The following is a 27,524-nucleotide window of genomic DNA, read 5'->3' on the forward strand; positions in this document are numbered from 1 at the left end:
AACCTATTTTTTTTTTAATGAAAAACAGAATACAACATTATTCATTTTTTAACCATTGTGGAACTTCATTTATTTTTTTCTTGCAACAGAAGAAATATTTTTTTCAATTCATTTTTCTTCAAAGTGAAATTAATATTTTAAAATGGGCGGTGCCTTAGTCTGTTCCTTTCCATTTTTTTTTCATCAAACAACGACAAACTGAAGACAGCATTAGAAAGTCAAAACCTTGTACAATCACATGAACTGACTTTCCTTAATCGAATGACAAACTTACTTTACTTATATAATTTCCCACCTCTCTCCATATTTCAATTTAAATGGTGTAAACTAAATGACTTTGACTAACTTAGGTCCGTGTGGTTGTTCCGCGCTATACATATTCTCTCAAGCCCTTTTTTCTTTAGTTGAGAGAAAACATTTATGGAGAGAAAATCTTTATCTATGCATGATAAAAGCACTGGGTAAATGACATACTAAAGAGCAACTGTGGCAGAGTCAGACTTTATGGTTTGTATATTTTAAGTAATGATTTTTAATTTCGTAACATTGTAATTGTATTCATATTATTTGTTTTTATTGCATATACTTGTCGGCAGGTTTCCACTGTTTTTAGTATTGCATTCGAACTGTCGAAATTGTTCAGTGAGTAGTATTATTTAAATTTGCCAGTCTAGTTTGTAGATCATTTCTGCATTTAATATTTGTGCATTTACTTTAACATCTTTAGCCTCACTAGTATGCATTTCTTCTGTATAAATAATTACGAATTTAGGAATGAACTAGTTTGAAGACCATTTGGCGTATGAAAAGTGCATGTTACTTTACCTTGTTTACCTTGTCCCGAGGTCAGATATCTGGGCTTGAAGCCCCTAAGACCCTTCTCAAGTTTATCTTTTGGACTTCCGGTCCGTATACATCTGGCGTAAATTTTATTGCGAGGTTATTCAAATGTTTGTTGAGGTTGTTCTTAAAGGCGTTTACTGATGTGCTTTCCACTACAGTATTTGGCAAATTGTTCCATGTATCCACTATTCGTTGTGAGAAACTGTATTTCCTTATATTAGTCCTAGAATACTTCTTCTATATTTTGAAATTATGCCCTCGGGTTGTTGTTCTAATTGGAATTTAACTTTTGCTGTCGAGTTTGTCAATGTTATTTACTATCCTTTGTTTCCGCAACATCTGATCTTAACCTACGGTATTGAAGTGATGGCAAACCTAGACACTTAAAAATCTCACACTATAACTCAAATGTTGTATATTTTATTAGCTTTGTTGTTCTTCTTTGGACGTTTTCAATTTTGATAGCTTCTTTTTTTTAATGACTCACAGGTTCTTGGAACCAGGATTTTTTTCTCTTAGAGAAGTATATACATGAAAAACTGGGCATAGTATAAACAGCATTAAATAGCAAGCGGACATGTCAGAAAACACACAGAATAACTCAAATCTAGAAACAAAGTGATTTAATGATATTTTTTAGATACAAAATTAAAAAAAAAATCCTGGTTCCATGGGCCTGTGTTCGTATTAGACTGACATTTCAAGAAGGAAAATTATATCATTTATAGCCACAGAAATTTTTTTTTCCTATGTCCCTCTGAAAGGAAAAAAAAACACCCCGAAATAAAGAAAACCGGCAGATAAGTTGAAAACAAATTACATGTACATGTATTGTCTTATTTTGGCAGATTTTTAAGTCGCTAATATTGTTAGCGACTTCTTGCACTCGTAATTTCAGTACGTTATAATTGCATATGATTTGCATTATTATATATTTATACTCCAGGTAATGCTGTACTGCATAGATCTGTGCCGTACGTGTTAAACCGCCATAGCGTCATATATAGTTATTGGTTCATACGAGATAAAAATGTACCTCTTAAATGTCATTCACGTGTGATCTACGTGTGTTTCTTGCTTGTGTGAGAACGGGAAGTTTACATGAAATGATCGGTTAAAATTAGCATTTAACATCACCCAATTTCCGATCCAGGTACAGGGGCTCGTTACAAGCCTATAAGGCTACAAACCACTAATGTCACTCCCCATAGGGTCCAATGCTAATTTCAGTAAATTCAATCATTTATGGAGCTTCTACCTTAAGTTTAACCTGAAGAAGCCTATACATCAGCTAAAAGCTGCATGTGCGACACCGGCTCCTAGGAGACAATGAACTAAAAATAGAATGGGAATTCTCCAACATTTCACAAAGGGAGTCTTCATGCAGAACTCATAAAAATATTTAATTCAGTAAGTTACAGTGATCATTTTATTTAGAAATAAAGAAAATACAATTCCCTGCTAATCATAAGCTCACTTGTGCAGATTTGATGTGCACTTTTTCCACAGAAACATAACACAAGTGCACTAAAACTTGTGTAGTACTATTTACTATTTTTGCATACGTTCTAATAGCTCATAGGCTGAATTAGTGGTATGTAGCCTAAAATAAGTCATATACATTAGCACGGCCCCGATACCTATAAATATTCATTGCCAGTTGTTTAATCTGGTTCCATGATCAGTATCATAAGCGACCCAAAGATCACTACATCGTACCTCTTTTAAAAAAATATTATACACGTCTATGTTTTTTTGCTTCTATGAGAACGTGAAGTTTACATCAAAAGATGAATTGATTGGCTAGCATTGAATTTATTCAATATTAGCCAGTTTCCTATTCAAACAGTTAATAGTTGACTATATATATATATACGGGTAATTGAAATCATTTCGGAAAAGTACGCAATCATATCAAGGAAACTAAGATTTTAGCGGAAGTCACTTGATTTTAGAGCATATTGCATTCATGCCATTTCGGATGTTCATTAGTGACAGGGTATATTTGACGATTAGCGACTTTGAAGACTTCAGTCTTTGATTAGTATGGGTACTGCCTCGTAACATTGGAAGAAGGTGACAAATAATATTGAGTCCCTATTCTGGTCTTGTTACTATTCATTCTATTTGACCGTGTAGAACAGGAGCTGTAGCTCATCAAAGAATATTTTTCGCTAGCTGAGAGCACAGGCACATGGATACTATACCCCCGCCCTTTTTTTCTATACAACCCCCATTAACAAATTTGATAGTAAAATATAACTGTAATTCAACATATCTCAGATAGAAAATGCATAAAGAGGTAGAAATTAGGTGTCAGTCACTGATATATATTCAGGGTGTCATAAGGAGAAAATAGGAGGGAAGAGTATCCATTGGAAAAAAATAAAATTCCAAATGTGGACATAAAATCCAAGCCCCATCTCCCCCCATGAGAAGAAAATGGTCAAAACTTTAAAACGAAGAAACTCGAAAAGACCAACTACAGTGTATGTAGTTCAATTCTGCATATTGTCATTATAATCTTGTATAATAAATAAGACATCATATTTAAAATGGCAAGCCATTTTCTTATTTATTCCATATTTTGCATATCTCAAATATTATATCAGATACCTCATATAGTTTATAAAATATCCAATATAGAACATTTGTATATAAAATACCTTATATAGTATAAAAGATAGCTAATATAATATATAAGATATATAATATAGAATGTGAGATATCTATTTTTAAAATTTATTGAAGATATATTATATAAATATTAGATATCTTTGTTAATATATCAGATACCTTATATATTATATAAGAAATGTTATACATGTATAATTTGTTTATAAAAAAATATCTTGCATAGTATTTAAGATATCTGTTATGTTAAATAAAATATCTTATATACAACATGTAATATATAAGATAACTGAAGTATCATATTAGATATTTGAAATATGGAATAAATATAACAAGAGGCTCCAAGGAGCCTGAATCGCTCACCTGGTTGAATTTTGCCTATCAAGGGCAATAAATTAAACAAGTTGTCCAACAATTTTAACTCAAGAAAACTTTGATAGGACTTATCATAAGGATCATTTCAGTAAATGAAAGTCTAATTCATAGTTTTCAAGATATCGGCTGAAAACTGTAAATAAAAAAAAGTGTCATTTACCCCTATCGAGGGCAATAACTCTTATAAGAAGGTGTCTGAAGACTTTTGTAGTCCTAAAAATAAGGATCATTTCAGCTATTGAAAGAATTTTGCTAAACCTAACCGTTTTGGAGATATAAGCGAAAAACTACTGTCTGACCCCTATGTTCTATTTTCAGTAACAGTGGCCATGTTTTTCGACAGATAAAAAAAAAAAACCACTTCAATTCTATGCAGGATACTCCAAGGAACACTTATACTGAGTTTTGTTTCAGTTGGTAAAAATAGTGTCAGAGGAGAAGATTTTTTAAAGAAATAACATTATAAAAGCAAAAAAACTTTGAAAAAGAGCAATAACTCCAACATAGCTTAAAAGATTAAAATGAAAATTTGACTGCAGATAGATCTCATCATGCTGAACACTTTTACCCCTTTCAGAATGGGCTAAACCTAACCGTTCTGGAGATATATGTGAAAAAACTATTGTCTGACCTCTACATTCTATTTTTAGTAACGGCTGCAATGCTTTTTGACAAATCAAAAATCCCCACATCAGCAGGATACCCCAAGGAACATTCATACCAAGTTTGGTTTCAATTGGTCAAGTAGTTTCAGAGGAGAAGAGTTTTGAAAAATTGTTAATGACGACGAATGATGAAGGACGCCATTGATGGCAATAGCTCACATGGCCTTTGGCCAGGTGAGCTAAAAATGGCTTCCAATATTAACAGAGTTTGTACAATAGGAAACATTCATGGTTTATTGTATAATAAGGATGTAAACATAGTACAGCTAAACTGTTGTGCTTGTTTTGTTTGATTTATTAGTACATCTATGACCCTATGGATGTTTAGTATCTTGATGAAAGTTTCATTAGGCAGGCCCCAATAAATCATAATATGCATTTCACATATTTTAATGATTAAATGCTTAGTACACATGGACTACTCTATAGATACAAATGTACATGATATTACTGGTACATGTGTAGCAATTGTGCATACATTGTTGAGAGGTTTATATTTTATAAAAAATGTGGGAACATTTTAGAAGAATAACAACACATACAAATGTTTCTCGCTGCCTTGGAAATATTTGAGTTTTTTTGTGAGCCATTACCACCAATTTAACAAAATTAGACAAACAAAAAGTTAAAAAAGAACAAAACATGTATAAATGCTGTGAACTCTGATGTATTTTTTTATAAATAGCCCCTGTTGGTTCCATACTCCATAACATGTATATAACCCTGAATCTAAAATGATATAATAAATATAGATAAATAACACACAATTACTGACCGTTCCCATCTTACTGAGAAATTGACTTTCATTATTTGTGCTGCTGCACATGTATTTATCTAATATCACATATTATCTTACAATCCATTAAGGAAGACAAAAATATTCCATTTCAACCAGAGGTAATCTTTAAATTAACTCAATAAACATTAAGCACACAAGTGAAACTGAGGTGGGTTATCGAATATCCAGGGTTTGTAACCCCCTATTGGTTGGAAATTTTATTTATTTTGTGCAGTATTTGGACAAAAAGTGACCAAAAATAGCCTGGATTCACCCCAACCCTTTTCAAAACCTGTAGATCTAAGACTGCATACCAATATATTTTAATGTAAAACATTACATAATAGTAAATGATTTGAAAACATGAAAATATAAGGGAGAAGTGTAGCTAATTTCTTTTAAAAAAATTTTCATAGTCAATCTAGACCACAAATTTTGTAGTGGCAAAATGTTAGTTATGCAGATTAAAAGAAAATAAAAATGGAATTACAAAAACTAATAGACACTACAATAAAACAGTGAATAAAAATGTATAATATATAATATAACATGACATAAAATGTCAAAAACTAAATAAATAAGTTAAAATATTTATCACAGTCAACTCACAGCTGGATATGTTTATAACAATAATAAAACAGTCTAATGCTATTTCTTGTAATGGTATAAAAAGGTCAGATTGTATAAATCAAGTCAATTTTCCAAACATTACCAAACCAACCAAGGATCAGAAGATTCCATTACTTAAATTTATCAAAAAAATCAAGGTTCATTCACCTTATCTATAATTAAAATATGATGTTTTACTCTTTATTCTTTCCAAAGCAAACATAAAAATAGCATAAGAATGTAACAGTCTAACTCTAGCTCATAACAAGAATTTAAACTACAATTTTCTTCTTAGCATCATTGTACATTTTACTATAAGATGAACTAAGACTTTCATTGAAAACTTGTCTGTGTGACATCCCTGTATATTCAGCTGACTTCTCTGTCCAGTATTTACCATTATCTAAATGGACCTGAGGTCTGAATAAAAGACATACAGATACAATGGTTGTTTATGCTACACAAGTTTTAATAGTGATAAAGTGTCCATTGACAAAACATATGATAGATACAATGTGAGATGAAGCAATTTGTGTGTAAGAAGTAGTTCATTAATGATTTAGGATTTTGAAAATTAAATCAAATAGGATAACTGATTAGAAATTAAGTATATTCATTTTACTGAACATATGAAAATCTTATGTAGAAGATAAGGATTTCAGGTAAACTGTCCTGTATATTGTTATTACAAACTGCCTATAATAACTGCTCCACACCATTCTCTAAAGTTGATTACATTTTAGAATGCATGTGACAGCATATAATATAGTGCAATATACCATTTCCATTAAAGAGCTCATCATCAGCAAAAAGAAAGCACTAGCATACAGCAGCAAAAATTTTGTTTTCGTGAATTACAATATATCGGTAATTAAATATTTTCATGCAACTGTTTAATGTTTATACAATTAATAATAGTGTAAACACAATCTGAAAAAGCAATATTCCAACACATCAAGTGCATATGTTCTTAACATTTTGATCCCCCTTTTTTTCATACAAATATCAAATAACATTATCAGTGTTATTGTATTCAGTGGAAAGATATCTCAGAACAGATTATAGTTATTCCCAGTCCATAGTTTTCATACAGTATAACTTTAATGTTTTGGATAAAATATAATTTCTGTTCAAATAATTTTCCCAAAAAGTTAAAAGATGATAAATGAGTGCTATTTTAACCCCTATTTATATGTCAGAAACCAAAAAAGGGAATAAAGGAAATACGAAGTCAGAAGGAAAGACTTTTATACTCTACTGGAGGGTACATTTTAAAAGACAAAACTTTAAAATGGTAGTATATAGGGTTAAAACACATAACAAAATATATCTAGCTTGAGAATAACATGGCTGTAAGGTTAGTAATAAAAATAGAAAATGACAAGTACCATGCCCTTCATGCAACTCTAGTAATACCTCCTTGTTTTAGCAATGCTAGTGTCTATAGCAAGGTCATCTAGAGAATCAATAGAAGAATATCTGTATGGACTCCTTGGACGGTAGGATGAGCCTGTCAGTGACTGCAACAGAAAATGAAATTGTTAATGAAGCAAGAATAAAATTTAAAAACTGACATGAACTTTGCTCAAACATTAATGTTCAAAATGGTCTCACAAAAAGATAAAAATATCTATAAACATGCAATGCATATCATTCTGATAAATATAGCTTACAACTACCATCTCTTATAAGGAGAATGGATATGGTGAATAAGTCAAAGATACAACAACCCCACCGGGATGAAAAATATCGGCTCAAGGCTATCCATGGATCTTCAATGAACAACACAGAAACCCTTAGCATATAAGGAAGTTATAATATATGTACTTTTTTAATATCATCAATCTACAGTATTCTTATACATTCCTGCTTCACAAAAAAATCTACCTTCAGTTGTAAAAATATAAGGTTCAAAATGTGGCCATGCCGGTACATTGTATATCATGCTATTTTTGTTCACCTCCATAATGAGAACTACAATTTCTACTTAAGTATGTTAGACATGCATTAAATCCATGAAAGACCTTATCTAGTCATATATCTTATTACATGTATATTAAAAATAAGCCTTTTAAATTCAAATGAAAGAAAAAAAAATACTTCACACTGTTTATAATAGACTTTGTGTTGTGAGTGTATCATTTGTGATAATAGTGCACAGCCACCAATAGAATTTATTTACTCTGACATTTGTGAAAATAATGTACTGTCACCAATATAATTTCTTTGCTCTGATTGATATCTGTGACAATAGTGCACTGATACCGATAAAATTTCTTTGCTCTACCATAATTGAATGTTACAATATAGAGTGCACCTCCTACAATATTTTTTTTAGAATGATCATACCAAATAAGGTCTTCCAGTGAATGTATGTCTTACCCTATACTTTTTCTTTTTCTTCTAAAATTCATATTCAAATTATTAACCTATTTCCAAACCAGTAATATTACCATGTATTTCTATATTACATATCAGTACAAATAGTTCTCAATTAACCGTTTCACACATGGACATTTTTCTCACAGAAATAACAGATATTCTACATTTAATATTCTATACATTTAATATATCTAAATTGCAAAAAAAAAAAAAAAAGCCACATTCGAAGGAAAATTAAAGGTTAACTTCACACGCAAATATTGATCTTGCTGGATTATATTTTCTTTACCCTATCCAGTATATGTAAATTAAATCACTGTCAGTAGCAGGATAAGCATTGAAATAGTTTCCCTATTTCCATCCTTACCAAAGCAGGTGACAAACAGTGAAGTCTTTCCAAAGATCTATTCCTCCTGAGAGCACTGCGAACCTGTAAGTCTACTCTCTCTGCTGGTGTAAGAGGACTATCAGTGTACCTACTCCTAAAGGATGGTTTGTATACAAAAGGACTTGGGGACCTTGACCTAGCCCTAATTCTGTTCAATGATGAGGTCAAGGCTGCTACCTCAGAATCTAAAAATAATCAAGATACTAATAGTACATGGAGTTTCTTTTACTTTAGAAAAACATAATGTCACTGACTCGAGAAGATAATCATATTAATTGTTATGTTGAACATTCTTCTTCATCTTTAAAATAATGGTTAACAGTTGGTAAAATGGTGGCCAGTTTTAAACTAATGCAAGTGTGAACAGCAAGTGCTATAAAATAAATGTTTGGTTTTCAAAGATAATTATACCCATAATGTAAGTTTTATCCATGGGGTAATGCAAATGTGCATCCCCGTGGTGGGATATCATGATACTCTAAGGCAGAGTTACAAGTTCTCTGTTCATAAAGACTGCTCTTGTGTTAAGTCTTACCATATCTCAACATTGCAGCTCTATGACCGTTTTATTCTGCTTAATAAGATGTTGGTCTTAATAAAGCCAAAACTTGAACGTTTGATTTGAATGTGTAATTTTTACTTTAATGACAGGAACAAAAGGATTTCAAAGAATGCAATGAATGGATTAACAATATATATATATATATATATATTCTCTGTATATCTTATACCTTCATCCTCACTGGCATAGGATTTATACACTGGATCATCTCCAGCATCAGGGTATTTCTGTAGCAATAAAGAAAATATATTAATGAAAAAAACATTACAATATTATTACCATGATCATCCCATAAAATTACTAATAATTACATGTTACACAATTACTCATATTGGTGGAAAAATTGATCTCAACTTCCTTAAACTATTCAAAATTCAATCTGTGAAACTTACCAAAAAGAATTTGAAGAAAAATGCTCACCAAGGTTAAAATAAACTGATGTTTAATTGTAATTTAATTCACATGATATATAAAGACGTAAACAATTTATTATGTCTCAGAAGACATTGTTAGAGTAGGTTTTTCTAGATAAGAAAAAAAGTTCTTGTGATATTACCTTATAGCTAAAGCTATATGACCTTGGTCGGCTATAATCACTATAATACCCTACAAAACATGCAAAAATCTAAATAAACTCATGCTATGTCATGATATTGACAATATAATTCATTTCCTCAGCTTCTTAAAACAGGTGGAAGAAACTAAAAACAAATGTTCTTTCATATTTCAAAAACGAAAATTTGGGGTCACCAATCTCTTTTTCTTGTAATATAAAAAAAAAACCTAAAATACCCATTACGTCTCCCACCAATTATCTCCCCTTTAAAAGAATTTTCCTGCCAATTGTCTCCCCTCGAAAGAAGCTTTTGTAATTTTTATGTCAAATTAAGTTAAACATATAATTAATAACAAAATTTCAAACAATACTAAATAATAGAAAATATATATGTCTTTATGATTTTGTAAGATGACAGAAAAGAATACCCTTTGTAATAGGTATTATATACATTAAGAGAATAAAAATCATCAATCAAGTTTTTATTTGTGAATATATTAGAAAAAAAATAAAGTTTTTCACTTAAAGTAGCTACTATTATATTACACTGTTTTCAGCTGAGGAAATATGTTACAGGTGGCAACAAAAAAAGACTGTATGCATGCTTTGAACCAAGTGTCATTAAACCAATGATTATAAATACTACTAAAATCTGCAAAACAAAGCAAATTTATATAGACTGCTGTTTTCAGTGTATACTGGGCTCATAAAAGCTTTTGTGTCTTAAGTTCAAACCATGCATTTAAAAACAACACAACAGCACATATAAGAAAACTTAAGGCTAATTCCATGCACATCAAGTAATACCTTTTTCAGTATCACTCCTGTTGGATGATACGTAGGGGCATGACCCCAGTAACGTTTTCCCATGTGTCTACGATAAGCTTTACATACAGAACATTTGTCTTCTGACATAACATAACAAGCTTTTGGGGAGGATGACCGTACACCTATAGCTATTAGTAACAATATATCAAAAGTTTATATAGCAATAATTATAGTTTCCATTCGTTATAAAGATATCTTAAAGAAAATAAAATTAAGATTCAAGAAAAACTAGGACATTGTGTTGTATAGATGCCATGTTTGTGTTCATTATATTGTCATATGTAATGTTCTGTAAACACTTAAATAAAAAAGAGGAAACATTTGGACATTGTTTGCTAACAAATACAAGTAAAAGGTGCTGAACTTTCCAGACCATAAGTTAACTGAAAAGAATATAAACCACAATGGTATAACACACATAGTGGTTTTAATTTTTGAAGTGTGTTATTTGCCCCATGTCACACACACACACACATTCATCGATTCTTTTCTTTGACAATTGATGTGTACACTTGTATCAGTTGTAGCATACAAAAATTTTTGTTTAATGCTAAAAAGTTAATAATGTCACAATGTACAATCACTTAGTTCCTCTAATGTCAAAAGGTCTTCTGAAGACAATTCTGGGGTCATTTGGAAGAAAAATATCAAATGTGAATTTAATTGGAGTGTTCCACTAAGTTCTCCAGTTATGCACCTTTTCCACACTGGTTACAGAACTAATATCAGTTACTACAAACCTGTATCAGAAAGAGCACTGGATGGTCTACTTAGTCTTTTAGATTTCTTCCTTCCTTTCTTCAACACCTTAGTTCCACCAACACCAACTGGCAGTCTACCAATTAGTTTGTCATCTAACTACAAGCAGTACATTTCTGATTAGCAGAATGCAATCACAGTCTGCAACTTAAACCACTAGTCCAATGCACCTTACTACAAGATTTCTATTTGGACCAGTATATATTTCTTTTGTCACTGGTCCAATTGGACTAGTAGAAAAAAATTTGTCCCTTCTTTTTTTCGTATTTCTTTTCTTGTCTTTGGAGGATGGATTTTAATCAACAATTTATTATTATAAACAAATAATTGCAGTCTTGTCTTGTAAATAAAATTATAAACCTTTTAAAATTTTATTTTTTATTGACTTTTAAATCAGTTTTTGGACTGGTGAAAGATTTTGTCAACTACTGGTAGTCCTGGACTAGTTGCTTAAATAGTTTTTGGTGCAAACTGAAATCACAAAAATACAAGGTCACTTAGAAAATAGGGCTTTATATATCTTTGTTACTACATAAAGAGCACCACTCAGTAAAAGGAAATTTCTGTCCAAAGTTTTTAAGGTTATAAAAGCCAAAAAGCTATAATTTTGAGTTTTCTCCACAGATAAAAAACAGATGACTAAACATTAACATTTTAAAAAAATGGTGGTAATAAATTTACTGTTAATAATTAAAAGTAGTTGCAAGATTTGTTTTCCAGACAAAAAGTGTAAATCAAGAAGAAATTGATGCCATTTTTTTTGGGGGGGGGGGGGTGTCAGATATAAAGCTCCCGGATGAAAATAATTGACTAGGGTACTTACACGTCTAACAACAAATGGTGGTCTTCCATCATCAGTAATTGGGCCAGGTGACTTGCTTCGGAGATAAGGAGATGGGGAGGGGGACCTAGAACGACAAACAGAGGAGACTGTCGGCCGTTGATAGTTTTTAGTTGCCTCCTCTGGATCAATATTCACAAATGTCCTGGGGATGAAATGAGAACTTTAGAAAAAAATATTTGTTTGGTTGTATCCATCACAATCACCACCATAACAATTTAATATCTCCATAAATTACTATGAGTAAAATACTACAAATCAGCATTTTTTACTTATTTTTGTAATTAAAGTCATTTTAACAATAACTTGTTAAAAAATAGGTAAAAAACTAAATTTCTCTTTGACATTTCAATTATAGAAGAAATTAAATACACTTTTAAATATTTTTTACTCAAATAAGACAAAATCCATATTAAATATTTATTAAGATTTGTTAAAGTTATACTTGATTAACTACAAAAAAGCAACACCACTGTTAGCTAAACTACCAGAATCAAATACATCTGTGATATAATTGTGTTCACTTGGAATGGTGATTTTACTACATATATATTATAAAAGGTGGAATATAGCTCATTGACCAAAATAATTGTGCATCCCCATAACATTGTAAGAACTGATCCAAAGGAATGATCTATATCACGGCAAAGTAACACAACTGAACATAGAAATGAATGATTATACAAACAACAATTGAATTCTGAGAATGTATATAGCATGTTATTGTATCACAGATGCTAAAACTCTAGCAACACACAAAATTATAGCACCTATTGTACATTTAGTAGCAAAGAAGGAGTCGGATAGGATTTTCATTTCATTATAGTAAAAGCATTTTAAAATTCAATACTTTTAAAAGTAGTATATTCAAGTTAAACTCTTGTAAAATTTTAAAAGCATATATAAATATATGATAGTATTTTGGTCTGGGGTGAAGGGTTTGCAGTCTGTTATCTGTGTAATATAAAACAACAAAAACTATCAAAAACATCTACATGTATTCCCCAACCGTTCCTACACACCTCATCGAGGCTCTAGATGAAGGTCTGCTTCTAGATCTAGATCTCGATCTCCTTCTGGATTTCTAAAATAAAGAAATAAAGGTTGAAGAAAAACATCTTACCTCAACATAGACATGAAATAACAATAACATTGAACAAAAAATCCTTATTTTTTCTGTGAGAATTACAAATTGACTTTTTTTTAAATCTGTTTTTACAGAAGAAAACAATTCTAATAAACTTTTGTTGAATTTAAATTTGAAATTAGAGGAAAACAGAAAGTATTGGATCTTTATCCTTACAAATTCATTAAAATGAATATTATACGCACCACTGGGAAGTGCTTTTATCAATATTACCTACCCTGGCATCTCTCAATGCCTCATCCAAAGCATCTAGTTCTGGTGAAATTGATTCTTTGATGTTTGTTACAGTCATAAATTCAAGTTTTGGAGAAATTCCCTGTACAGAAATGAGAAAAGCCTTAATATGAAGGTGAAATATGTATTAAGCATTGGTCAACTTTTGTTTATAATGAATTTTAACAAAACAAGAATTACAGTGAGCTCAGCTCAAACTTCACCATTATCAATCTTTAGAGAATACTTTTGGATCCATAGGCACAATCCATATTTTAAAGCTTTTTTGTAGATATGACTGGCCCATAGTATTTTTACCAGCCTATGCTTTAAGTATTTTACCAAAAAAGTATTTAAATCAAGAGTTTTTTTAGTTCAAAGCATTATTATTACATGATAATGTTTCAAAAGAAACAAAGTTTAGATACACTTTTGTGTCAATTGTTAAGTCCATATTCATTCTGATAAATAAATGAATTCAAATAGCATGACCAAATTATGATATTTTGAAAATGTCATTAATATCCATTATGTTGTTAGTGGAATACAGTCAGGGACTCTGCAGTGATATTGCTAGCTTTTTTTTGTTTAACTATGCCATCCCTTTTAAACTGGGAAAATATGCATCAATCTTTTTTTTTTAAATCGGAAAATTTGGAATAACACTACAAAACCTTGAATTTGTAGTTACAATGGTTACTTTTAAAGAGGATGTCAATAAAAAGGCAAGTCATAAACATTTACTAGGTAAGCAGTTTAATTTTGAGTATCCTACCCTTTGACAACCATTTTTGGAAATAATCTTATTTTTAATTATTTTCTTGTTCCAAAATATTTTTTTTTTTAATTTTGCAACCTTTTAAGAAGAAAAGAGTTTACTTACTGGGAAATCAATAGTTCTGTTCAGAAGAACTTCTCTGGCAGTGGATGCATAACAAGGAGCAAGTGAAGGGTATGGAAACAGGAAGTCTTTAGCATTACATGAGTAGGATGCAAGTCTAATAGCACCGGAACAATACTCAGAAAGTTGTAGTAGTTCAAATATAACTAACTCATCTGAAAAATACAAATTCCAACCCATAAGAACTATATCACATGCCAATCCCATTCATAACTCAATAATTTTGTGCACTTCGGTTTTACCTTTTGAACTGACAGTCATGTACTCATTTGCCAGATTTTATAATATGATCTGTAAACTAGAATACATTTCAAAATATTTTCAAGATTTTGTTGTTGTTTTTGTTTGAAATTGTTATTTATGATAATAATTAAACTTCTGCTAAAAAAATAGATTACTTCATAACTTTCATTTTTCATTTTAAAAATAGACAAGAGTTTTTATCAGAGTAACTCACCTTCCAAATAGTCAGATATGTCTGCTGGGTCTAAGGCAGTGTAGTAAGTCTACAATGTACAATTCTAATGATCACTTGATTGGAGTTACTGGTAGTTCAAGTTCTTGTGATGCCTTCTAACTACATTGCTTTTATGTGGGATTGTTATTTTTTTTCTTTTCTTCAAACCATAAAATCAACACATACATGTACAATGAAAACAAGTACTACAACTTAATTGTGTTTGATCCTCGTTTCAAGGAAAGGTGTCTTAAAAAACTATATTGTCTTGTGATACAAACAATTAATAGCACACTTGGCTTTAAGAGAGAGAGATATGATTGACATGATTTACATGTACGGTAGTATGATATAATTATATCATTATATACCTTTTCAAAAACAAAATCTTCCTTTACAAGCAATGGAAAGATGGAGGGAACTAAACTGGTATTTCTGTACTGTCCAAACAAACTGATACTCAAGTAACAGTCTTCTCTACTACTCAACCACACACCTGGTGCTGACACCTACAAAACATTTGTTCTTCTTTTGCACTATATTATAAGACAGAAATGTAAGTTTACCTATTGATCTGAAACTGAAGCTTTTTTGATTGTCTAGTCACTCCTATTCTACTTTACTCATTTGAGATATGGAGCTATGAGAATATGGAGGTCATTGAAAAAGTCTATAAGACTAAAAAGAGAATATTAAAAATATTTGATCCTTGACACCAAATTAGATATGGTTTACAGTGAAACAGGAAGATTTCCTCTGATAATTGTTGCTAAATTATAATGTTTACAAGTCAAAACTGTTACAATGTGGTCAATCTAAACTATCTGCCATTATATATGCAATTATGTATAAAATTCATCAAGCAAATATTGTTCAATTTAAATTGTTATCTCATGTAAAAGGGATATTAGATGAATGTGGATATAGCTATCTATGGTCAAGCTAATTAACACCACATACTGGTGCTATAAAAAATTTACAAAATGTACTAAAATAAAGGCAAGTAGACCAATTTAAACAGAGGCTTGTTTCTGAAATGGAACAATCTACTCTGGGTAGGTTTTATCTTACTTTTAAAACAGATTACAAAAAAGTAAAAAATACCAATCAGTGTTGTTCAACTTCTTGCAAATTCAGACGCTTTAATTTTAAATTGCCAATTTAAGTACAAAATGATGGTCACTGGCATAAAGCACCATACCAGGATAGACATTTACAGGGATAAAAATTAGCAGTCTCCCAGTAGCCCATGGCTACTAGATTTGGAGCTGGGCTACCAAACTTTTTTGAAAAATTCGTTTGAAGATATAGAAAATATTAAACAAAAATATGGTCTGGGCTACCAGCTTGTATTCCTTAATTTAATCCCTGTGACAATGCCCTTTGTTTAATTCTCAAGAAGTTAGAAATGAATATCATTATCTTTCTACTTGATAACAATGAGTTATTGGAACTGAGGAATAAATATATTATTATATACAAATGTATTCCAAGTTATTACACTCTAAACCCATCTTCCTCCAAAGAAGCAGGGTTTATTGTACATCTGTAATCAAAGAATTGTTGTAAGGTTATGTACAAATGTATATTTTTAAGGAAACTAGAAAAAATGTTTTCACTATTGGGACAAATGTGCTGGTTTTCATATAAGCTCTTGATATGCATGTTTTCTTTTTTACTTTGCAACATTGTAATATACTTGTTTATATATTGCTCTTATAGCACTTAATTGTGACTTTGTTAGAAAAAATAAACTTGTCTTGTCTTGTCTTGGTTAACTTAATCTAATGTATTATTATTTGTAAAAGACAGGTAAGGAAATAATAATTCATAATTGTGTAAGTGAAAGGAAAAACAAAAAATTAAGTAACTTCCAGTTCACAGAGTGGTTTAATAATAAAAAAAAAATGCTTCAGTAATATATAATGATTAAAAATGTAAATGTACAATGTAAAAGGGAAAGACTTAACTTGTTTCTGCGATGAAAGAATGCATTGTAGGTAATAATGACCTGACCCCAGAAATATTTAAAACGTGTCATGGATAGACCTTTAAACATCAGCAACAATTGTAGCCTTTATAAGTTGAAAATTCCAATCATTGATTTAATTTGAAGGAGTGTTAAACAAGGAAAATGCACTTAAATAAAACTTTACTAAGTCTCTGTTTGTTTGATTTATATGGAAAAAATTCAATATATAAAACAAATAAGAGCTAAAGGAAAAAACTACTATGAAAAACCACTTAAAAGGGAAAGATAATAAACAAATTAAGTATACTCTCAATGATGATGTTTAAAAGTATTTGAAAGTATTAAATTTGGTTTCCAAGCAGAATGTCTTCCTTATATTTAGATGTCATTCAAATATCTCAATGCTGTATAAGTACACTTCATGTTATTTCTGGTATTTTGAAATTGAATGGATGTTTAAAGCAACCATTTAAAAGCATAAATAAATATCAATTGACTCCAGTTTAGAATTAAAAGCATGTATAGAACTAAACTTTTTAATACACCAATGACCTTTAAATGGTAAATCGTATTTCTGAATAGAAACTCTATAGCGGGGTAACGTCACAACATGACCAAACATGCTGTAAATGTAAAACATACCTTAATTATGCAAACAAAAAATAAATCAAAAGCAATCTTACCGCTCTGATCTTAAGATCTACTACACATCTCAATGCTCTTCTCGGCATTTTAGCTGGCTATCGTATTTTCCTAACGGCAGAAATACCACAAACGGTGACAACCTCCGACTCAACTACTCGGTGTCAGGGACGCTTTGACGTTCTCAACCAGGGATGGGAGATAACTAACTAACTTCCGGTGACAACTTCCGGGGACCTGTTATTTTGAGAGAAAGAAATTGTTTTCTTCATTACCAGAAGACAGAATGTCTGCTTATGACAACGTCGCAAGGGGTTCTTTGAAACTTAAAGGAGTTTCTGATCATTCAATAAAAAAGTAGGCAATCAAGTAAAGTATTTTAACACAATAATCAATACCGAATTCTGACAGTGACATACCAACATACATAGCATCCGTTGTTCAACATGTATATCTGTGGACAAATTTTCGTGTAAATCTGTTTAGCCATTTTGGAATTATCGGCCTTTTACGACGTATTTTTGCTATTTTTAATGTTATTACTTTCAAAAAATTTCTCCTCAAAAACTACTGGACATAATTTCATAAATAGATTAACAGATTAAAAACACTTAGTCTTCCAACTCTGGAGTATAGTACTGTAGACGAGATAGAAAGGACATGCTTCAATTGTATACAGCTCTCCATGAAGTTGATGATATTAAGTGGCAAAATATGTTTTCGTTATCAACTAATCAAACTTAGGGCATTGTTTCAATTTTTTGAAAAAGAGGTGTATTACAACATAACGCCTAAAATACATTCTCAATGAGAACTAGTCAATTAAATGAAGAAAATTGGAATGAGAAGGAGTGTAATCAAACTTGACACTGTAATCTACTTGTATTATCTGATATAAAGTTCAAAGTTTATTAGATTCAAATCAATGGCCCACTAAGGACACAATAACAATACAAACATATATGATTCAATAACAATATCATATTTGACAGAAAAAAAAAGAATATTCCATTGTGTACATGAGTATGTTTATAAAGTATGATGAGTAATGCTGTAGATAATATGATAGTTGGAATTCGCTATGGGGTGATAGGCATTTGAATTGTGTACTACAGTAATTAAAGGATGATTTTTCCCTTTTAATATAATATATGAGTATTAGTGGACAATTATAGATGGAAAATATATTTGTCTTCAAACTTTTCTTTTACAACTAAATAGACATTCGTTCTATATATAAATATTTTAATTCAATAACAGATTCATATTTTATTATGTTGTCACCTTATATGGCCATTTGGAAACTTAAGTTTACAATTTTTTGTGTAAGGTAATAAAAGTTATTGTAAATCATAACAGAAGGCAACAGTAGAAGTCATTTGACTAACTGGAAAGTCACATAGTTCTGGTAAGCACTGTAAAATAAGAATTTAAACAATAAAAATTGAATTGATTGTTCCTTAAGTCTGAGCTTTAGGAATTTTCATACAAGGAAAAACACAACTACTTTTCCCAAAAAAAAAAATGGAATGTTGCAAATCAAGCCAGCCCAGGTGAGCGATTTGGGTCCTTTACAGCCTGTAGATTACAATATTTGTGGACTGATTTTGTTATTTTTTGCATTGAATTTCTTTTCATGAATTTTTGTGAAAAAGGTTCGCAGGTTCTGTTGTCTTGTGATAGTGTCATGTTCAATGGGAAGTTCATGATTTATGAGTCAAAACTTATAAAGTGTTGCAATATCTTTATCATTAAATTTATCGAAATATTTTTCTCTGCCTTGCTCCACTTGAATACCAACTTTGGGTGAACTGGTTTTGAAGAGTATTTTTTTAGAAAACATTATGCACATGATTTGACATGAAGGGTATATATACATGAAACATAATATGAAAATTATAACACAAAAGTTAATACTCAGATTAAACTAAATTCCATTACACTTACCTTCAAAGTTGAACAGTTTTGTAGCCAAAGTAGAATCTGAATGTGCCTTACAAAGTTGTTTTCATTGTTCTTTCCTTTACATCATTTATTACACATAGATACATAACTTCGACATATATATATTACTATTGCAAGGATAGATATATTCAAGTACAGGCAAGCTTAGTTAATTATTTGATCAATAATAAAAGTAATTAATTATGGCAATAAATGTTTTTACAAACAGTTGATTCTGTGGTTAATTTAATTAACGCAACAGATACATTGTAGATGAAATTAAATTTGGCAATACATGTAATACAGAGTATAGCCTGTAGGAGATGCATTGACTATCCCTAATCCTAGTAGTTTTGGAACTCACCTTGTCAACTGAAAAATTAAAAAAAAAAACAAACAAACAAAAAAAAAGAAAAATATACCTTTTAAAAATTACTTGAAGTGATAAATTTTCTATTCAATCTGCATTTTAAATTTTTAAAGTTAAAAACTTTTTTTAGAAAGAGAAAAAAAGATTAACTTTACTTGTATATTTAGACAGAATTATTTTAATTAATACATTTTAAGTATATTATTGAATGAATTAAATAAGGCATTGTCCTTTTGCACCAGTTGGATAAAAAATATAATTTAATTGCGTCAAAATTATTTTTTTCCATTAGTTGAATTGCCTCCCCCCTTAAAAAAAAAGGATTACCAATTGAGCCTGTTTACCTGTAAAATATCTTTAAAGGTATATCAAATATTTTACAAAAAATATGAAAATGAAATATAAAGTTAAGAATGTAAATGTATATCTTAGAATGTTTAAAAATATGTAATCCACAATTGACAAGATAGATCTAGATTTACCCAGTAAGTTTTCCACTGACTAATGTACATGTGTGATTAAAAAGTGTTCACTAAATGTAAGTACAATGAATTAAGAAAATAATATTTAGAGTGGTCAGTAGATGTTCAAAAGCTGGAAAGACAAATAGTTCACACAGCATGTAAATGTAAGGCTGCAGATCCGATTTTAAAGAGACTGTAAAAAATTATTTTCTCTTAAATTGGTTAAACTGGATGAGGAAAATTTGCAGAGAAAGGAAATAAGACCTGTCCGACAGTCCGTTTACAGACATGAAAGGATTCTTATCTTTTGGTGCAATTGAACTTTGAAATTTGGATAACAAACTGGTGCAAAAGAGTCCCTTTATTGTGCAAAAGGAGATCACCCATAAAACTAGAGGCTCAAGAGAGCCTGAATCGCTCAACTGGTTAACCATTTGCTTATTTGAAAAACTTGAGGAACGAGACAGGCTAAGTTAAAATCAACTAAATTATCAAATGCAGGAAATGCTTTTCATAGCATTTTTATGACCTGAAGCAGAATTTTGCTAAAGGCAACAATTTTTTAATTTTTTTCAAAAACCTGTCTTATGACCCCTAAGTTCCATTTTTAGTATAGGCAGCCATATCTATTCAGGGATTAAAAATCATAACAGTTATTTTTAGCACAATGCACTAAAGAACTATTATGCTTATTTTCATTTAATGATCTTAAATGGTTTTAGAAAAGAAGATTTTCAAAGCTGTACATGTGAAAAAAAAAACAAAAAAACTGTTTCAGGGGTTGTAACTCCTACATTAGTCCATGAATGGTTTTGAAAATTTCGGCATAGGTTCTTCTCATGATGCTTAACAATTTTACCCATTGCCAGAAATTTGGTAAAGGCAGCGGTTTCTGAGTTATTGGCAAAAAAACTGCCATCTGACCCCTATGTTCTATTTTTAGTAATGGTGGCCATGTTTTTTTTCATGAATCAACAATCCTTACAGTCAATTTGTGTGGGATACCCTAAGAAATATATATGCCAACTTTCATTGAATTCTGTGCAATGGATTTTGAGAAGAAGATTTTCAAAGTTGCACATGCGAAAATACCAAAAAAAGCTGTTTCAGGGGCCCTAACTCCTATATCAGTTGACCAATCATTTTGAAAATTTTTGGCATAGGTCCGTCTCAGGATGCTGAACAATATTACCCAGCCAGAGATTTGCTAAAGGCAACGGTTTTTGAGTTATTTGCAAAAAACTGCCATCTGACCCCTATGTTCTATCTTTAGTAATGGCAGCAATGTTTTTTCATGAATCAACAATCCGAATGGTCATTTTGTGCAGAACACCCTAAGGAACAATCATGTCAAATTTAAAACCTGTCAGTCCAGTAGTTTCAGAGGAGAAGATTTTTTAAAATTTGTCCACGACATTGACGACGATGGACTCAATGTGATGGCATAAGCTCACTTGCCCTTTGGCCTGGTGAGCTAAAAAGGTAAAATCAGAAGTAAGGATTAAACTGGGAATATAATATTACAATTTTCAAATTCATTAGAGGAGCAAAATCTTTGTCTTTTATATAGTTATTTAAACCATGTTATTCTTTGATATTACAGAAAGAAGAAGAAAAAGGATAAGGAAAAAGAAGCCAAGTTGTATGAACAAATTTCCAATGCTAAAACAAATGAAGAGGAAGATTCTACTGTCAAAAAAATTAAAGTAGATAAACGTACCAAAGCAGAAAAAGCATTTGAGAAAGCCAGTGAGAAAAGGGTAAATATAGAATCTACAACGATAATGAGTTGATTATTTCTCACATCAAGTGAAATAAATTTTATAGTTTTGATCGTGAGGCTTGCCAAGGTATTCAAACTATAAAGTTTATTTCACGAGATGTGAGAAATTCCTAATCAACAAGCTTTGAGTGTAGATTCTGTTTCTCTAATGCCTTAAAAACATAAAAAATACCCAAAAATGAAAACCGTGCAAAGCGTTATGATTCCGATTCATAGGAAACATGTTGACGTCACACAAACGCAAACATTCCAAACAAAGTTTTTTCACTTCAGAAATTCCCGAGTCCCTTCAAAATTCTTATTTAAGGTAAGAAAACACCAAAATTATCTCATTTAATTGAAATATAACTACAATGGCAATCGAAGTGATTCAAGATGGAGTCCAAGGCAATCGATTTCTAAGCCAATCACTAGTGATGAGAACATTTTTTTCCACACCGGTCACGCAGTATGAAAATTTAAGCAAAATTAGAGAAATTCCTTTCTAATATACATTTATTTGAACACTATTTATCATAAATATTACAAAATAGATCGTGATATATGTCACACTTTCACTTTTGCCTTTTACCCCTCCTTGGGCATAGGCGGCCTACAAGCTATCTCCATTTCACCCTCTCCTGGGCTGTTCTTTCCAGTTCACTCCAGTTCTTTCCCAGTCTTTTCATGTCTGCCTCCAAATCCCTTTTCTATCTGTTACAGGGTCTACTCGTGATACTTGTACTTAGTATTATTAATTTAACGTTATTTATATTTTTATATGGCCATCTTTTAAGATTCAAGGTAAAATATTGTCCTGTGTCAAACAGTTTTTCACACTCAGAATTCAGAGCTGTATCAAGCTTTAATTTTGTGTTCATATTTCCCCCATCTATTCAATGTTTGACCTCTGCAGGCTTCATGAAGCATTTTATTGCCTTTAATGTTTACCTTCAAAATAAAGCTGTTTCCCCTGTTGTCCAAAAAATGGCTCTAAAATAATCTCAAATGAGTTAATTATTGGTAGTGGATAATAAGGGTAACAACAAAATTACTGAACACTCATCGGATCCATAAGTCAAGTCCAAAAGAAATCTGGCGACAAATATTACAATACCGAAGCAGTTGGTACCACAATGGTCTTTACTTGATATACGCATTTCTCAATAGAACCTTATCTTTTTAACTACAAATTCAAAATTTTGTAAGGTTGTTCTTCATTTCCCAATTTTAAAAAAATGATGCATATTTTCCCTATAAAAATGAATGAGGTAGTTTTGAAAGAGGTCAAAAATATCACTGCAAGTCAGTCTTGATGATATTTGGGCAGAAATTGCTCAATTTATACAGAATAAAATGGAAAATACTGAAAAAGTCAACTTTGAGTTTGGCATAGTTACTGGTAATTAATTAAAATATCATTATATTTATCTATATAACATTTCCTGAACACAGTCTTAGAAGATATATAGTTCAGATTGTATTTCAGTGATAGTGAATTTAGTGTAATTCCTTGTGCTTCCTTTACTTCATGATTGAAAATGTTTTCTTTTGATATATAGATAGGTTAATATTAATCACACAACACAATAGTTACAGAATGATTAAATCAACATACAATTTAGAGAGGAAGTTAACATCAAAGCCAAGTACTGCAGATTTTCAATATTATGTATTTAAAAGTAGTCATTATTTAGTACAGTACATGCATAACAATACTCAAATACATGTGTAAGTAATGATTAACACAACAAATGTTCAGGTATTAGAGCTATTTAAAAGATATGATATATATATAAACTACATAAATTGTGTGTTTTTGTTTTTAATTCAGAAAGCTGAGCAGATAATTGATATTGCTAGTAAAACACACAAGGAAAGGATCATTGTAAGTAAATATATTTAAAAATGGTTAATAGTAATGACTGTCAGAACAGAATCCTGACAAAAAATAAAAGTTGTTAATGATAAATTTATTTCTGAACTCTGAACACCCCCATACTTTGTTTTAAACTAATTAATGTAGAGCACCAGTAGTTGGGTATAGACCTAGTAAATAATTACAGAATAAAAAATGTTTTTTAGACAGTATGTTTATTTTTTTATGGCATGATCATCTGTTGGATTCATATGTTTTAAAGCATTCACTGATTTGTAAATACATTCTCAATGTCATACAATATAACCTTATCTAATTTAGAATTAAGGAAACATTTTCCATAAAAAGCCATTATTAAAGGATGTTCACTTCAATAAAGAGTAATTCATTGTAAAAATGCAGCTATAGGACCTGTTACGGTCCATACAGCAATAATTGTAATCCTTGATCTGAGTTAACCGTTCTGTAAAATGATGATCGTTTCTATTTTACAACCAGTGACCATTGATGGTTTTTTTTTTTTTTTTTGGAAAGGCTTGTTTCATTTTTTTACAATTTGTACTTTACTTTATGTTATAAATTTACAACCTGTAAATTCAGTATGTAAGCTGTATAGACTGGAAACAGTCATCATATCTAAGTTCAAGTACTTTTCTTTTACATTTACTTTTTTTAAAATGAAATACGAAAATGTGAATTTAAATACTTTTAATTCCAAGTAAATTAACAGTGGCATTATAATAGATTTGTTCCAATGTAAATTCTGAAGTCTACATAAAATATCAAACCATGATCAGATCTGTCACCAGTCATTGGTTATCAGTCAGTCAACCATTGGTTATCAGTCACCAGTCATTGGTTATCAGTCAATCAACCATTGGTTATCTGTCACCAGTCATTTGTTATCGGACAGTCAACCATTGTACCCCAGGAATAGATGCACATACTGGTTCAGGGGCTGATTATGTAAAACTTATATTTTATTGTTTTTTACAGGACTTTAATAGGCATCTTGATACATTAACAGAACATTTTGATATTCCTAAAGTCAGTTGGACCAAGTAACTGGTACTTTTTGTATTCTCATCTGGATATAATGGATTTCAAGTTTTTTTCACTTGCTCAAAGTGTTAATGTGTAATGTTGGGGTTCACTTTAGTAATGCTGAATGAGACATATTCATGAAGAATAATGTCATTGGAGAACACTGATAAGATACAGAAACAATCTCACTACAATTATCTAAATCAACCAACCTGTGAAAGTGTTTTGTGAAGTTATTGTTTGACTAAATATGTGTTAGTGATCACATCAGTTGTTTACCCTGGTAATGGTTGAAAAGAAATTTGATGAAATATTTCATACATATTTCACTGTTAAGCTAAAACTTTTTACATTTCAGTGCTTGTTGGTTTTAGTATTGTAATTGAATACATTGGTGTCCATTTGTGGACAAGATTTGTTTCAACTATCTCAAGACTGTACAAAGTACAGAACTGATATTTTGAACACATAATAACCACCATTTGAAGATGTGAATAATAGATGTTATTCCAATCTAGGAAATCTTGAATTGTTTTGGAATTATGCAGCCCTACTGGGAAAAAAACTGGTACCAAAAAACATATTCATAAAGCAAAACAGTCGGAAACGTTCCAAAAAGATAATAATCGCTGTCAATTTTCCTTTTGTAGATAGTAAAAATATAGATAGACTTAAGGACTCTAATTTTTTACTTCAATTCCATAAAAAAATGATTTCCTGCCTGAAAACATCTCTTGCTCTTCACAGTATGGCCTACCAGTATACCCCAAATAATCTTTGCCATAAATGGTGAAAAGTCGAAATTAATGAGTTTTTCCCAAAAGTGGAATATCGTCTATGAAGTTTTGTAAAAAGGAAATAAAGATTTTTGTAAAAGCTTCTTTTCATGAAATATTGTAGACATTGTTGGTGCAAAATCACTAAAACAAAAATTTTGTTCGTTATAACAGTATGAAGATGTATACTATCAAATGTAGTTTAAATGGGTGAAGTTTTGTAGACATTTCATTTCGAATTTCTGACTATGGCTGTATAATAGTTATTACTGACTTATCTCACATTTCATTCTATAAAAAAGTGAACTAAATCATCATAGAAATAGGGAGCAAAAGGTTGAATATTTATTACAGTCAATATTTACCTCAACTGGTAAGTTATACATGTAGTAGAATTTTGAAAATTTGAATGTTGTTTTTTATGCAAGTGTAATATATAGTGTACATAATTTAAATTAAAATGTGTTTTAAAATCTAGTTTTCTTTTCTAAAAATATTTTATGCCATTATGATTAAACTAAAGTTATTATATGAAGAAAATACCTTTATAAATTGACAACTTATACATGTGATAGTTTATATACTGACAGAAGACTTTGAAAAAGTAATGTCTTTGTAAAATAAGATGACATAATAATCTTATACATTACAAAAACTTACATTTGTACCATATTTCCTGATTAAGAAGAACCTATGTAAACAAAAAGCAAGCATTATTTAAAAATTACATATGTTCAAGCATGAGAGTGTATGATGTTGTGTGAATGGTATATGAGTGGTGTTCCATAATACATCTATCAAAAGACAGATGCGTAAAAAAACATAATCCTCCATCAGCAACGATTGAACAATCTTTTCATATTGGTATGTGTTAATGTTGTCATAATCCAATCTGACTAAATGTTTGAAAAGTTTTGAAGAATTATCCAAGTGTTCAATACAAAATACTAGTAATACTGTATAAGTTCATTTGTTCATAATATAGAGTATATTATCTTTCATTTAAAAAAAAAACAAGAAGTGTTTGGGGTAAAAACTATAGAATCAGACACTGAAAGGAAACCAATTGATAAAAATTCACAAATAGTAAAATTACAAAATTTAATTCTAAAAAGTGATGTTTTTTGGGGATATACACAGATTTTTTACATGAAATTTTAAATCGGTGAAACCTAACCAAATCGGACACTGTTTCAAAGAACACAGTCCTGTCTAATTTAGGTTACAGACCACCAATTCAACCAATGAGCATTTGGAACGTACGCAAAAATAGTTCTACGCAGAAATTACCTTACCTCATAGTGCTGTGAAAAAAGTTCTCATCTTATTTAAAAAATTTAAACAGTTTCTGAAAGGAAAAACATTTCTGTACATTTTATAGGTGTATTTTGCTTCTTGTGATGTGAAGCCTAATCTCCATAATGATTTTTAAATATACCCCTATCTTGTGAAAACACTGGGATTTCCCATGCTATTTATAGACCCTTCACTTCCGGTGACCAGTACTGCACTGCAAGTCTGCTAACCCCACATGCCATTCTGAGGATTGTGAGCTGACAAATGTAGAATCATGCTGATATATAGTCCTCTGCAGGTTAAAGTTAAGGTAAAGTCCAGAGAAGCCATTGAATATTGTGAAATTAGCATAGAAGCCTATGGGAAGTGGAATTAGTGGTTTTTAGCCTAAAGCTGAAGCCATGGCAAAATGAAAAGTTTCTTGAAATAGCTTTAAA

The 27,524-nt window shown here is 30.6% G+C and overlaps 2 protein-coding genes across 8 annotated transcripts; one reads left to right on the forward strand and one right to left on the reverse strand.

Moving 5' to 3' along the window:
- Positions 1–4,891: 4,891 nt before the first annotated feature.
- On the reverse strand, positions 4,892–17,734 carry LOC148630138 (spermatogenesis-associated protein 6-like). 7 transcript variants are annotated; one of them, XM_088561737.1, is made up of 14 exons: positions 17,594–17,734; positions 15,310–15,447; positions 14,939–14,987; positions 14,464–14,636; positions 13,585–13,683; positions 13,243–13,304; positions 12,203–12,287; positions 11,361–11,478; positions 10,600–10,748; positions 9,406–9,463; positions 8,654–8,859; positions 8,287–8,307; positions 7,321–7,424; positions 4,892–6,324 (listed from the first exon to the last, which is right to left on the reverse strand). In XM_088561737.1, exons 1-14 carry the CDS (start codon positions 17,639–17,641, stop codon positions 6,177–6,179), a joined length of 1,458 nt encoding a protein of 485 aa, XP_088417863.1. In that variant the 5' UTR covers positions 17,642–17,734; the 3' UTR covers positions 4,892–6,176. The 7 variants fall into 7 exon arrangements, with proteins under 7 accessions (XP_088417863.1, XP_088417872.1, XP_088417847.1 ...); XM_088561746.1 differs by lacking the exon at positions 10,600–10,748 and adding an exon at positions 9,793–9,842 and having other exon boundaries at positions 12,203–12,365; XM_088561721.1 differs by having other exon boundaries at positions 12,203–12,365.
- A 34-nt stretch (positions 17,735–17,768) lies between these two features.
- LOC148630139 (protein FAM32A-like) lies at positions 17,769–26,264 on the forward strand. Its single transcript, XM_088561774.1, has 4 exons — positions 17,769–17,909; positions 21,934–22,090; positions 23,927–23,980; positions 24,968–26,264. The coding sequence occupies exons 1-4, from the start codon at positions 17,839–17,841 to the stop codon at positions 25,034–25,036; spliced, it is 351 nt and encodes a 116-aa protein (XP_088417900.1). The 5' UTR covers positions 17,769–17,838; the 3' UTR covers positions 25,037–26,264.
- The last annotated feature ends 1,260 nt before the right edge of the window (positions 26,265–27,524 follow it).

The sequence above is a fragment of the Perna viridis genome, chromosome 1 (genome assembly GCF_037379345.1).
Source record: "Perna viridis isolate PV_CMFRI_1.1 ecotype Kerala chromosome 1, ASM3737934v1, whole genome shotgun sequence".
Classification (NCBI taxonomy): domain Eukaryota; kingdom Metazoa; phylum Mollusca; class Bivalvia; order Mytilida; family Mytilidae; genus Perna; species Perna viridis.